The following is a 13,122-nucleotide window of genomic DNA, read 5'->3' as shown; positions in this document are numbered from 1 at the left end:
CAGTATGCAATTCTGTTTGCAGGGGATACTTTCAACTGAAGTGATGCTAGACAACTTTACTAATTAATCAGAAGGAAATTTCAAAGTTAATTTATTAAATTGATTCTTCTGTATCTGCCATCAGCCTCAAGTAGAATGGAACAAATCAGATCAACAAAGTGCTGATAAAAAAATACATTATCTTAATTAGTGCAAAATACCATCACTAGGTAGGGGAAAGAATCCTAGGAAGGAGTGATTTTTCCCTAACAGTGTTAGGAAACTGATAATGATGTCTCATACATTAATGCAATTCTTAACAGTTTCAAGAGTATAATCATCAACATATTACTGCAAACCACAGAGTTAAAAATGTATTGAATAATCTATTGAATATGACAGAGAAAATGAGCCACACCTGCTGATGGTTTTGATTCCTACTGAAGTTGTAATTGAAAATAAAAAATAAAATGTTTGGCAACTGAAGCTTTGCTTCTATTTTCATATTTACCACAGTTCAGGTAACTGAAGACTGAACTTGGGGTTTGTTAACAATTTGGACACTGACATACAAAAGTGGCATGCATTGCAGCTCAAAGGGTTCAACATGTGCAAACACCTATGTGCTGACAATGAGGTTTATATTTTGGGACAAAAAAATATTCTTCAATAATAATGTTCTTCCTTCTATGTCACTCATCTGCCTTAAACAGTCCCAAACCTGCATATAGTCACTCAAATGGAGTGAGCTATCCATGGATAACACACACTGCCATCACTGAGCAGAGCCCAGTGGGTGCAGGTCCCAGCTCCTCCCAAAAGCACAGTTTGTTAGAGCTGTACCTGCAGAACCAAACCATTCTGCACAGAAGCCACGTGGACACATCCCCAGCTGAATGATCCTGCTCCCTCCCACTGGGACACTCCTTGGACAGAGCAGATCTGCTCCAAACCCTCACATGTGCAGTCTGGAGGCTCACACAACCCAAACCAACACAGTTACTGTAAGGATGAAGCACTCAGAACCCCAAGCCTAACACAATTTAAGTGCAGCTGTAAAACTAGATCACTGCTTATTTTAGGCACAGCACAGGAAAGGCGTCTGAGACAAAGTCAGTCTGTGCAGAGGAGCAGCAGATGAAGAGAGAAAAGGAAAAGGTACAAAGACACAGATAACAAGAGATGAAGAGAAGGGAAATGGGCAAAGGGAAGAAATCATAATCCAAAATGAGATTAGTCTTAAATGCTGTGTATGTTTTCCTGCACCAAAAAAGACAAGAAGCTGCCTAGCAAACAGCAACCCCTTATTTTACTGTTGGCTATGGATAAGGACGAGCCAGGCTCCTTCCCACTAACCCTCCACTGGACACTGGTGACAGAAGTGCTGTAGGAAGAGGAAATAAAGAGGCTCCCACAGGCCCCACCACCTCCCAGCAGCATGTACCCCATCACCTGGCTCCCTCTAGGCAGGCAATGTCACATGCAAAGGTATCTTTATGTGCTGCTTTACACTGCAGTTAACCCCAAGCAATTGCTGTGCATCATTTCTTGTGCACAATTCAGATGTGACCTCCACCCCTGTCACTCCAGTGGGCAGCATTTTTGCACTGTATTTTTTTATGAAAACACAATGCAAATATTTAATCACTGGCTTTCCAGATTTCTGCCATGGGGCATTTTCTCTGGCTGAAGAAGGCTCCAGAGATCATTTAGTTAACCATGCACATGGATGGAGTTTCTCAGCTGCAGCAGATGAAGCAATGAAGCTGGAAAGAACAAACTCTAAATCACTAAATTATAAATTAACAAGAAGACCTAAGGAGTAAATATTTAGAAGAGCTCACTGAAGCCTTAAGGACAGGAGCATCATGACTAATTATTCCAGCGATCATTTAAGCATAGAGTTAGGAAAGATCAGAAACAAGAGAAAAATCTCACCAATTACACACATAAATGCAGATTAATGCCATTTGACTAACTACTCCACGAACATGCAATGCACTTATTAATATGTTAATACAGCAGCCACAGACAATTTGATTTTCATTTTTAAATAGTCAGCTGCAGAAATGTAAAACTGGAATTCTTTTTCTCTAACTTAATAATTCAGAAGTAGAAGGTGATTTGTTCAGAGTATAAAAACATCAGTGAAGTTAAAGGGTGAGATTTAGAAATTGTAAGTAGCAACAGAAAACCAAATTCAGTGACCAAAACTGGTGACGGTAATGTCGTAATGACAGAAAAAGTTCTTTAAAACAACAAGCCAAAAAAGCCCCAAATAGAAAAGGAACTAAACACTGAAAAGCTAAGACAATAAAATTGTTACTTCAGTGTAGAGAATTTTTTTCGGTTGCATTGTGTGCCCAGATTTCATTCTGCAACTATGAAAATACTGTCAGTTAGTCATAAAAGAATAACAAATTGTTTATAACAGAGACACATAGAGTAATTAATTAAATAATTCAGAAGATTTATTTAAGCTAATCTCCATAGTTATACAATTTCTCATCATTTGTTTCAAAAAGGAACTCCTACCACATCTTGTTTGTTGTTATTCAGGACAGCAGAATTGCCGGAGGGTGCAGTGAGAGCTGAAGAGCAGGTAATTAACGCAAAAAGGAAAAGCCACAGAGGAAACTCGAGCCAAAATCTCAGCCCCACGAGTCAGAGAACACCAGTGGTGGCAGACAGACATCCCCACTGCACAGGCACACAGAACACAGGTGATCCAGCCATTTGCCATTTCAGCAGCAGTAAGGGTAAACCCACTTCAGGCAGGGGTTAGAGCCAGCCAGTGCAGAGACACCTCTCCCAAACCTCCTCCTTCCACTGGTTAATATTAAGAACAAAAATGCTGTGAATTTGGATGACAGCCATCACTGACTATAATTTCACACCACTGTACCAAGTCTCAGACATAAAATAAGGTTAATAAATTTTTTATTTTGTGCAGCTTTTAGAGGGACTTGAGAACCAAGTCTGTTTAAAACAGCAGTGATGAAAGACACATGAAGATGTGACTATCATAACACACAGTTTTGCCTTTGCATTTCCACACCACATTATGTGTCTATTTTCTGAGCAGAAAGGAAGCAAGGCAAATATCTCTGCCATTCAACAGTGTGGGTGTAAAGCTGTCCTGGTTTCAGCTCAAATAGAGGCAATTTTCTTCCTAGCAGCTGGTGCAGCGCTGCATTTTGGAGTTATGAGAATAATGTTGACAGCACAGTGACACCTTGGCTGGTGCTGAGCAGGGCTCACCTGCAGCAGGGACTGCTCAGATTCTCCTGCTCTGGCAGTGAGCAGGTGCAGAGGAGCTGAGAGGGAGCACAGCCAGGACAGCTGACCCCAGCTGGCCAGGGGATTTTCCACCCCCAGGAACGTCATGGCCAGTATATAAACTGGGGGGAGTTGGCTGTGAGCAGCTGATGGCTGCTGGGGGAATGGCTGGGCATCAGTCAGCAGGTGGTGAGCAATCTTCATGTGTATCACTTCTTTTTCTTGGGTGTTACTCCTCTTTCTCTCTTTCCTTTTCATTGCTAGTATTGTTGTTGTTATTATTTTGTATCATTTTACTTTATTTCAACTATTAACCTGTTCTTACCTCAATGATAGAGTTTCTCTTCCCCATCCCAGGGCAGGAGGGAGGGAATAAGCAGTGGCTGGGTGGTACTGAGCTGTTGGCTGGAGTTAAACCAACACAAGGGTATTTTTGAAACACTGGCTCTTTTGCAATTACCCTAAGTCATGAAATACTGCACAGAACTGTTTTATTTTGAAATTATCTATTACCTGAGTATTGTGGATCACTCTATTCAGATGTGCACGTGACAATCATTTTATCCATTCTATCATAAAGATTCTTAAATTAACAGATAGCTGATGTCAAGCATGAAGATTTGATAATTTTTAACCCATTCTCCCCTTGCCTCTCTCACCTGCAGTATAGCTTAAGTACAATCACAAATAATCCAGAGATCTTTCAGTGTTTTACTTGATTAATGTGATCATGAGCTGCATTACCAACAAGGAAAACTGTACCAATAGCTTGAAGCTCACCAGTGCTTCAGGTTAACCAAGGACCACACAGTAGCCAAAAAGATCTTTATCCTAAAAATGAAATATTTCAAACGCTCCCCTAACTGCAGGCTCTTGGGGCTAAGGGGAAGAAGTTTCTGATAACCACTACCCTTGGGTGACAAGTTCATTTTGATGCAACATCTAACAAAATGAGGATTTCCTGCACAGCTGTTGCAGTGTCCTTAGAGACTCAGTTTACAGGCACTCTTTGCAATCCTCCCTCTGCTCCCTCTTAATTCCAGGCAACAACAGCCACAGGCAGATTACGTAGCTGGGACATTACTGACATGACCAGGAGCCTGTATTAGGCTCACAAGACCAGTGATTTCTTTTCTCTGCCAGTAGCACATACAAACACAGAATAGCTGAGAACCTGACCCTTTTCTCTTTAATAATCCATCAATGATTTAAAAGTATCTCCTTATTTCGCTAATCAAACTAAAAAAACATAATCACATAAAGCACAGGGCTAATTTTAGACAAGATCTGTGGTAATTCCTGCTAAGTGTCAGTGGCCATGATCTCCACAGCATTTATAAAGCTTTACTATCCACTAACTTAAGCAACTTTTCCTCTTGTGAAATGTACTAAAACACTGGATAAAAGACAGACATTGCAAAATATTTCAACAAGCTATAAATTAGAGAGAAGAGCATCAGCCAGAAACCTTGTTCTACTCCTTTCAGAAAAACAGTGACTTCAAGACTCTGGTCTACAAACCTGGCCATCTGCTTGTATGCTTCTTCAGCCACTGCAAAGATATGTGGGTCCATGTCCCCCATATTTTGGCCACTGTAGGCATTGATGATATCTTCCCCATAGATAGGCAGCTGTTCATAAGGATTTATGGCCACTAAAACAATACCTACAAAGGAAATTAAACAAAAGGAATTAATAGCTGTTTCAAAATAAACCAAACCAAAAATAGTTTTAACATCAACTATTGTTCTAATCTTTCTAAAAATGTTAAAGAATAAGGATCTGATATCACTGATTTCAACAGATTTTTATTCTGAATATAGTTCTGCACATATAAAGTTTACTTCTATCCTGATCTGGTAAACATCAGGGACAACTTCTTACCTTTTCCTTCTATCTGCTTTTTCTAAAGCTAACATGCATAATCCAAAGAGATTCAGAATGTGCAGACTTGAAATTCTGCCTGTTCAGTGCAGTAAACCAATGAATGTGCATTCCCTGTGTTTTACTCTGAATTACCAGTGACACTGTGATTTGTGATGTTTAACTACTGTGTGGTCTCACTGCCAGTTTGGGTATGTGCAGTGTGTTAACCCTTCAGCTGTTGTGAAAGAGTAACATCCTCCATTTTCATGATAAGCAACAATGCATAGACACAGTGTTATTTGTATTCCAGGGCATCTCTGCCAACCAGGCAGGACAACTTCCTGGTCAAAGATATCAAAAAACCACACAGTAGACATATTTCATAGGGCTGACACAGAGCAGCACCCAGTCATGTCAGGAAATTAGGCAATAATAGCTCTAGAAGGCACCAGAACACCCTCATCTGATACATCTGATTTTCTACTTTTTCCATAGCAATTAAACACATACCTGTTTTTTTTTTTTAATACCACTCATCACTATAGCACATCTAAATTCTTTTACTCTCCCTGCACAGGAAACCTCAAGTCTTACTCTTTACAAACTTCCTTGCCACAAACAGTGAGCCCTCAAATGCTTTTGGGACAATTCTCTTTTTCATGAGGAATGAGGACTGCTCTACCCACAGGGATAATCTGACAAAGATTCCTTATAACTTTCTCTCCTGCAGCATTTACAACAGGTAGGGAAAGTTTATTTGCTCTGTGCAGGGGTGGAAACACTGATCAGTGAGACCCAGCTGTGACAGGCACACCGTGCCCCCTTGACACGGCAAGTCACTCCTTGGTGATAAGGGGAGAAAAGAACCCCTCTAATTTTAACAGTGGGTGTGTTTAAAACAGAATTTCTTCTCCTGTATATGTATTTTGGTGCCTGTGTGCCAGTGCAGTTGCAGATGGCTGCACAGTGACTACACCAAGCATGCTTGGACAATCCATCCCTGAAGAACCTGCCCCAGAAGCGTTTCCATAGCACCCAACTTGCTTCTAAATTTACTCAGAAATTCGCTCTTACACACACAGACTTCCTCAGTGCTGACTCCAGCTCTCTGCTCTGTGCAGACTACAGTGCTGTGATGTCTATCTAAGAAATTTTCCATGGAAAAGCTGGGAGAAGGGAAATGAAAGCATCTACAGTCTGGCACTGCTGCTGGGAACATCAACCAATTTTTAAACCCTTTTATGCATCTATAGATCAAGCACAAACCATACCAAAAACATTAAACAAGAGACTATGTTTTAGGGAGAGATCTGAGAGACCTTGATCTATTTCCTGAAATACATGGCGAGTTTTATGTCTCGACACGCCCCTGTGAGGAGCAGTGGTGTTTTTCCATCAGCCATGACTTCACTGAAATGACTCAGGAGCTCCAGTGGAAAGTCTCTATAAACATTTATGCCAAGTTCTAATGCTGTAATGATGAACCAAAAATAAGGGTGGGAGTTAGGGACAGGAAGCCACCTCAGTACTACAAGACTCGAGGAATATTTTGCGCGTCAATTTTTAATATCTGCCCTTAGAAAAAGCAGTAAAAAGTGAAATCCAGTGCACCACCAAGCTGAGCCTCTCAGGCTGGCAAGTCTCATCAAAGAGACATTACAAAAATCTGTGTGAGACTTCCGACAATTCCCTCCTGCTTTTGGTTATGCTGGCAAAAATAAACCCTTGGATTGGGAACAAGCCCGTGACAAGTCTCCAACATATTAAAACAATTAACTTCAGCAGCAATCTGTAAAATCTACAAGCAATTACCATCTGGAAATAACCAAAACAAGTGAGTTAGGAATTATTTGCTTTCTGTAGAACTTTGAAATCAGTCTGCCTCACAGAGCTATAATCCAGATTAATTTACATATAACTTCTCTTTAGCTCTGCTAAATCATATTGCTATTTTAAGAAATATGGCCTTTCCTAAATCAGATTTATGTGTGGTTTTGTTCTTACAATTACACTAAGTTGAACTCTGGCTACTCTTTGTGCCATTCTTCTTTATATATGCCTAAAGTAAGCTTATCTAATTCTTTTACCTTGAACATACTCACCTATCTGTGGCCAAATTTGACATACATGTAAGCAATTTATTAATCTAAATTAAAGTTTCCTCTCCTGCACAGCAGGCAGTACTTTTTACTAATCTGAACTAACCAGCAAGATTCACTGAGTTTTCATCACTACCATAGCAGTTTTTCCATGCAAGCATTCAAATTTTCCTTTGTAATTTTTCAACTTCCTTCATTAATTCCTCATTTCACATTTCCAACAGTAAAGCAAAGTTATAAATCACCTCTGAATTGCTGGTGAAAGGCTGACTTGAAATTAGGAAATCAGAAGGTTTTTCTGTCTGAAAGCCTGAATTACTTCAAAGTGAAATTTTAAAGAATTTAATATCCATTTGACATACTACACTAAGACAGCATGGTTGAATTCATTTTCAGGGCCCTGGACAACTATCCATCCATGCACTCCTGTTCTAGTTCTACTGCTGGGAATATTGTTATCATGATTCTCTTGATGGACTGAAGTGGTTTTAGTCTTCTCTGGGCTGCATAAACTGGGTTAGCTCAAACCACTTCCCAGGCTATTTAACCTAACCTCCTGGCTGATAGGAGAGTCACATTAAGGAGGCAAATGCAGCCCCCAGGGCTGAGCTCCAAGGCAATAATCTTTGCAGAGAGGAAATAACCTGCAGCAGGATGGGAACTAATGGACAAGTCTGAAAGGTGGATGACTGTGGCCAAAGGATCAGGTTTATAGAGGCTGATGTGCCAACTCGATTTTGCTCAGCCTGTAACACAACATACACCTGCCTACATCCCAAGTGAATAAATCACTGCACACCACATTCCTCAGCAGTGCTGAACCTCCAACACCTCCTTCCCTCTGAGCACCAGGAGCCCCCACACTGCTGGCTGCACACACTTCTGACAAACATACAAGCAGCTCCAAGAATCACTTGGGTCTTCTCTGGAAGCAAACCAGCTGACCCAGCTCTGCCATCCCAGGCCTTTGGCACACCCAGCCATGCAGAGCTCAAGGCCTCCCAATCCCACAAGAAATGATAAAACCTGCCCAAACCACACCTACAGCTGTGCTGGGGAATACTTGAAACCTGCCTTTTTCATGTTTTCCCAAACACAGCAAAACACAACCAGCAGACAACACATCCCTTTTGAAAGCCTCTGAAATGCTGCTCACACAGAGCCTGTCTGCAAGCACCTGGGCTACAACCCAGACAGGCTTGTGGGAGGGGTATGGTGGTGTAAGGAGACCACGAAACTGAGACTGAAAACCCCTTACAAGCTCAGGCCATGAGGCTCCAGTTGCACAAAAGCCTTTTTACACAAGAGCTCTGCCATGGGGGCACTTGGCATAGAAACACAGATCATGTCTCCACTGGGGGACTGAGGTGGTTTCCCAGTGCTGGGACCAAAAAATGCACCCTCAGCTGGGGCTGCCAGAGTGGCATCACTGGAGATACTAAACTACCCAGATACTTTAACTGGTCCAAGCCCTGAGCAAACTCATCTAGTCAGACTTGTTTTAAGTAGGAAGCTTCACTGAAGACTTCCAACCTAAATTATTCTGTGCTCTAACTGCATGACTGGATGAGATGTGGTGTGAATCATCACCCACTGCTATGGGAGTGAAGTCTGGTTGCAAGCAGGGGGTGGCAAAGCCTGATCCAGTCCCCTGTGGTCTGGCCACTGCTGAGAGCAGGGCTGGGAACAGATGTGCTCTGCTGAATGTCTGCAGATTAGGAGCAGCCAGAGCAAGCAAACTGTGGCAGGATGTTAATGCCTCTGTCTGTCCATCACACCATGTTTAATGTGCTGCTTGTCTTATTGAAAAGTTATATTAAAAGCTAGCAGTGTATTTTGACTAAACACTGAGATTTAAAAGAAACATATGCTCACATAGGAAAAAAGCCCAGAAGCATCCAATCTAAATTTTAAGCCTAAACTACCTCAGAATGTTTATTTTTAGAACTGACTGTTCAGTTGCAATTTTGCACTTATGTGATTATCTAAGTAACTTTCCTCCATTCTGCCCATTTGAAAATACCACAGGCAATTACAGGTTTGGGTAACCTCTGCTGTGAATTAAATGTTATTTTTAAAACCCAGATCAATATTAACTGTGATAAGCACTAGCTCATGAACTGTTACAAATTCACTTCTGTAGTTGCCTTGATTGGAAAACATCCAAAAGAAAATAAACTTCCAAAAGAGATGGAGAAGCTCAGTGCAGAAGTAGGCAATTATAGGTAGGTAACAGATCCACCAAAGAGCAAGGCCAGCTCCTGCATCTGCAGTGTGTGAGCCTCCTCCCACCCACACCATCCTGACCAAGCCTAAGGAGAACACCAGCAAGACAGGAATCCCTGCAAAAATTGCTGAATACACATCTTATAAACACAGTCCATTGGGGAGCTACAGGAACACACAGTGAAGTCAGTTTTCTCTGAACCTTAATATTCTCAAGTCTATTAATGACCACAAACAGTGATTCCCCAGGAACAGTCCAGCGTGCCCTATTGCTAAATGATTTTAAGTTAAAAGCAGACAAATGAACAGACAAATCTCCCTTTCCTGTCCAGGGCAATCTCTGGGAAGATTCTGGTACAGAAGACAGTACTTGCCACAATAGGTGTAGATGAGTTTGGAGTCTATGAAGCGGACTTTGAGGTTGTGCAGGACAGCAGGCTCGTGCAGATAGCTGAGTGCTGTGAGGTCGTTCTCCCCCACCAGGATGTCGGGGTTCCGCAGGGGTGGCAGCTCCTTCGTCTTCGGATCCAGGCAATACTCTAGCTCCTGAAAACCAAAAGGACACACACAAAACAGCTGCTGGTTAGGGTTCCTCACTCAGCAACTCCAACTGCTCTTCACAGCAAAACATGCCCAAAAATACAATGCAAGACTTCAGTTCTCTGGTGATTTGAGTTAGCAGTTCTTTCTCCAAAAATGTCATTCAAAATTTCCCAGAATTTAGAGATATCATCTTTTTAAACTCTTACTAAGCAAACCCCATGCTTTTGCTGCCATAGTTTTTTATTAGATAAAGTAAAATACACAATATCATAAATCTAACTAGGTATTCCCTATTGTTCTCCTGTTGAGTGGAACAGGCAGGGGAAGCAGATTCCCACCAATCCATAGCCAGCTTCATACATGGTAACACAACATGGGAACATTGGCAGAACACTGTGGAGAACACAAACACTGAAAAAAATGCTACTCAGAACTTTTCTTGGCTATAAATTCATCTCTAATATAGCTGTTTGAATTGCATCTGTCCCTAGATGTAAAATCACTTTATTTACCTGCTATTTCCATGAAAAACACCCAACTAGCAGGGTGTGAGCTTTTCATAGACATGTCATCATTTCTCAACACAGTACACAGCATCTTCTTTGTAATGCCCTTAATCCCAGCCCTTTTTACCTTTATTAATTTTCTGCTGGTTATGCTCAACTTAAAAGTCACAGTTTTTTCTTGGCAACACTGTTCTCCTAGCAACCCTGTCTCCCTGGACTAGCAAACCAGAGCTATACATTTAATGGCATAAGCAGAAAAAGATGATGCAACTGAGCATAACAGGCAGTGGATAAAAGCAACTGATTTTAATTTAGTTTAAAAACAAGGCCAAATTGATTTTGGTGACTAAACAGTAAAATTTATAACACCAAAAAATGCTGCAGAAAGTGAGTGGACAAAACCAATTGCACACACCTAAATACAGATATATTTTGCCAGTACAGCTTCCTGCGATAGACACATCAGACTGGTTGAGAACAAGAACTATCAGCTGACAAACAACACAGACTTACCTTGCCCTCTTCAAGTCGAAGCTGGAGGACTTTATCTCCAGGTTTATAATCTTTGAGGAGTTCTGCTGACTTCCATACCTCCTCTGGATCAGGGATCCAAACCCTGGCATACTGCAGTACAACAACAACAGCAAAAGATCAGTGAGCTTTGGTTGCATTATAGTTAAATCATCAAAATAAATGACACTAAAATTACTTTTTTTTCTTTGTTAAATACATGTTTAACAGCCAAATGTTTAAGCAAGAGGCAAGTTAATGAATACATCTGAGGTGAATAACTTGTTCTATTGATAAATGGCTACACAAGTATAATTTTATTGCCCACACAGAGAGAAAAAGGCATTTTCCATGCAGAAGGTATTCTAAGATTCAATGCTGAAAATCTACAAAGGAAAAAAAAATCAGAAATATTTGGTTTTCCAAAAAAATTATGTGGAGTAACTCTTCTGAGTAAGTTCTAAATGCATTTGTACCATAATATTACAGAGCCATTTTTGTCTTCTTTTTCCCCAAAGAGAATACTTCGGCCCACCTGTGTTAATTCAGGCAAAGCTGCCCAATCAAGTGTTAAAAGCTTTTTCCTTTGTAGCTACAAACAGAGCTAGTTTAAAACTGATTATATCCAAAATGCCAAGAGAAAAAAACCTGAAAAGATTTGGTTGAAAAGGCCTCCAGACATAAGAAAAAAACACAGATTCCTGTCAATGACTATTTTCATTCAAATTTTATTTATAGAGTTTGCAACACTGCAAATATATGATTTGTTTTCAGAAAACAGCAAGAATTTTCCTATTTTTCAGTGAGTGAAGATACACTGGCTACCTCATATTCAAGAACCAATTACAGATGCATGGAAACCAGCTGGTTACTTATACAGTCACCTGTACATGCAAACACACACATATGAAAACAGCTCTTGAGTAGAACAAGGAAAAGGCTGTGCCATTTTTAATATGTTAGATTTCCTGAACCAATGCTCCTGCAATGCCTAGAGAGCACTGAGATCTCACCACACCCACCACCTTGGCAAACAAAGCAGCTTCTTGGCTCTGGAGGTGCACTCATGCACCTCATTGCAAAACATCTTCAATTCACTAACTTATTTCAAAATAACTATCATGTACTTGTCAAAACATGGCATTTGATGGCAGAGAAAACTGCATTTGGTCATACAGCTTCACCACCTAATCTTACACAACTTGTTTTTGTATAGCTTTCTTTGCCTCAAAGAATGCTGAAGGTGTTTTCTCCCCTTTATTAACCCAGTTTTCCCACTACAGAAAAGTAGAAACTGCTTCTTTCTGATAGGGACTTTCTGAAAGCCTTCATGAAAAACTTCATCTTGCAAGAAATGTGTTGAGCAGCAGTTTGGGGAGCAGCCCCTGGCCCAGGAGAAGTGCCCATGCCCAGCTGGAGCTCAGTGCATGCAGCAATTCTGAACTTCAGGAAGCAATTTGTTCCCCACATCCCTGATGATCCTTAAGAACACTGCACATGAGGAGTTTCCAACAGCCTAAATCAATGGCTTTTACCCTAAACACACAGGAGCCTTTAAAGCACTGCCTTGACACTGAGAGCTCCTGAAAAACTCATGCCACACACATAAACCATTCTCTCTGCAAGGGGAAGGGAGAAACATAACGAAATAAATAAACAAAACTCACTTTCATCATTCCCACTACACAGCATGTCATGCTCCCACACCTGGCCATTCTCCATCATCACTGGGTGTTACTGCCAGCCCTGAGAATCTACTTCATGCAAAGACAAGAAGCTTTGCTCTTTGTAGTAAACTTGTGCTTGTGCTCAACTTTTTGTCTGAGCTTTCTTAGTTTCATATGTATTTGCTAGTGTTTTCAGTGCAAAAGTTCTGCATTACTTTATTATTATATAATCTTTTCCCTACTCCCCAAGAGACAAATTATTTGAAAAACAAAAGATGCCCAAAACAATTCTTCAGTATGTGCTGCTGCCAGTCACAGAGCACAGTGTGTAACCATGGAAGAAAGGAGCTGCAGAAGGCATGGTCTGGGCACTTGGCTAAGTTGTTTTCAGCCCTTCTGTCTCCCCAGTTTACAAGGCAAAAAGCTTTGTTTCAGCTGGAATGAAGG

The 13,122-nt window shown here is 40.9% G+C and overlaps 1 protein-coding gene across 7 annotated transcripts in view; it reads right to left on the bottom strand.

The window, feature by feature from the left end:
- Positions 1 to 13,122, bottom strand: part of MYO5A (myosin VA) — a 98,892-nt gene that overhangs the window by 67,551 nt on the left and 18,219 nt on the right. For all 7 annotated transcript variants that reach the window (XM_033070252.2, XM_033070250.2, XM_033070251.2 and 4 more), the window contains exons 2-4: positions 11,012 to 11,122; positions 9,824 to 9,995; positions 4,780 to 4,924 (exon numbers count right to left, since the gene is read on the bottom strand). In XM_033070252.2, the coding sequence (XP_032926143.1) occupies positions 4,780 to 4,924; positions 9,824 to 9,995; positions 11,012 to 11,122 (428 nt within the window). The remainder of the gene's footprint in view (positions 1 to 4,779; positions 4,925 to 9,823; positions 9,996 to 11,011; positions 11,123 to 13,122) is intronic.

The sequence above is a fragment of the Catharus ustulatus genome, chromosome 12, assembly GCF_009819885.2.
Source record: "Catharus ustulatus isolate bCatUst1 chromosome 12, bCatUst1.pri.v2, whole genome shotgun sequence".
In the NCBI taxonomy this organism is placed as follows: Eukaryota; Metazoa; Chordata; class Aves; order Passeriformes; family Turdidae; genus Catharus; species Catharus ustulatus.
Note: the sequence above shows the minus strand (reverse complement) of the source record. Positions and strands in the feature narration are given on the sequence as shown.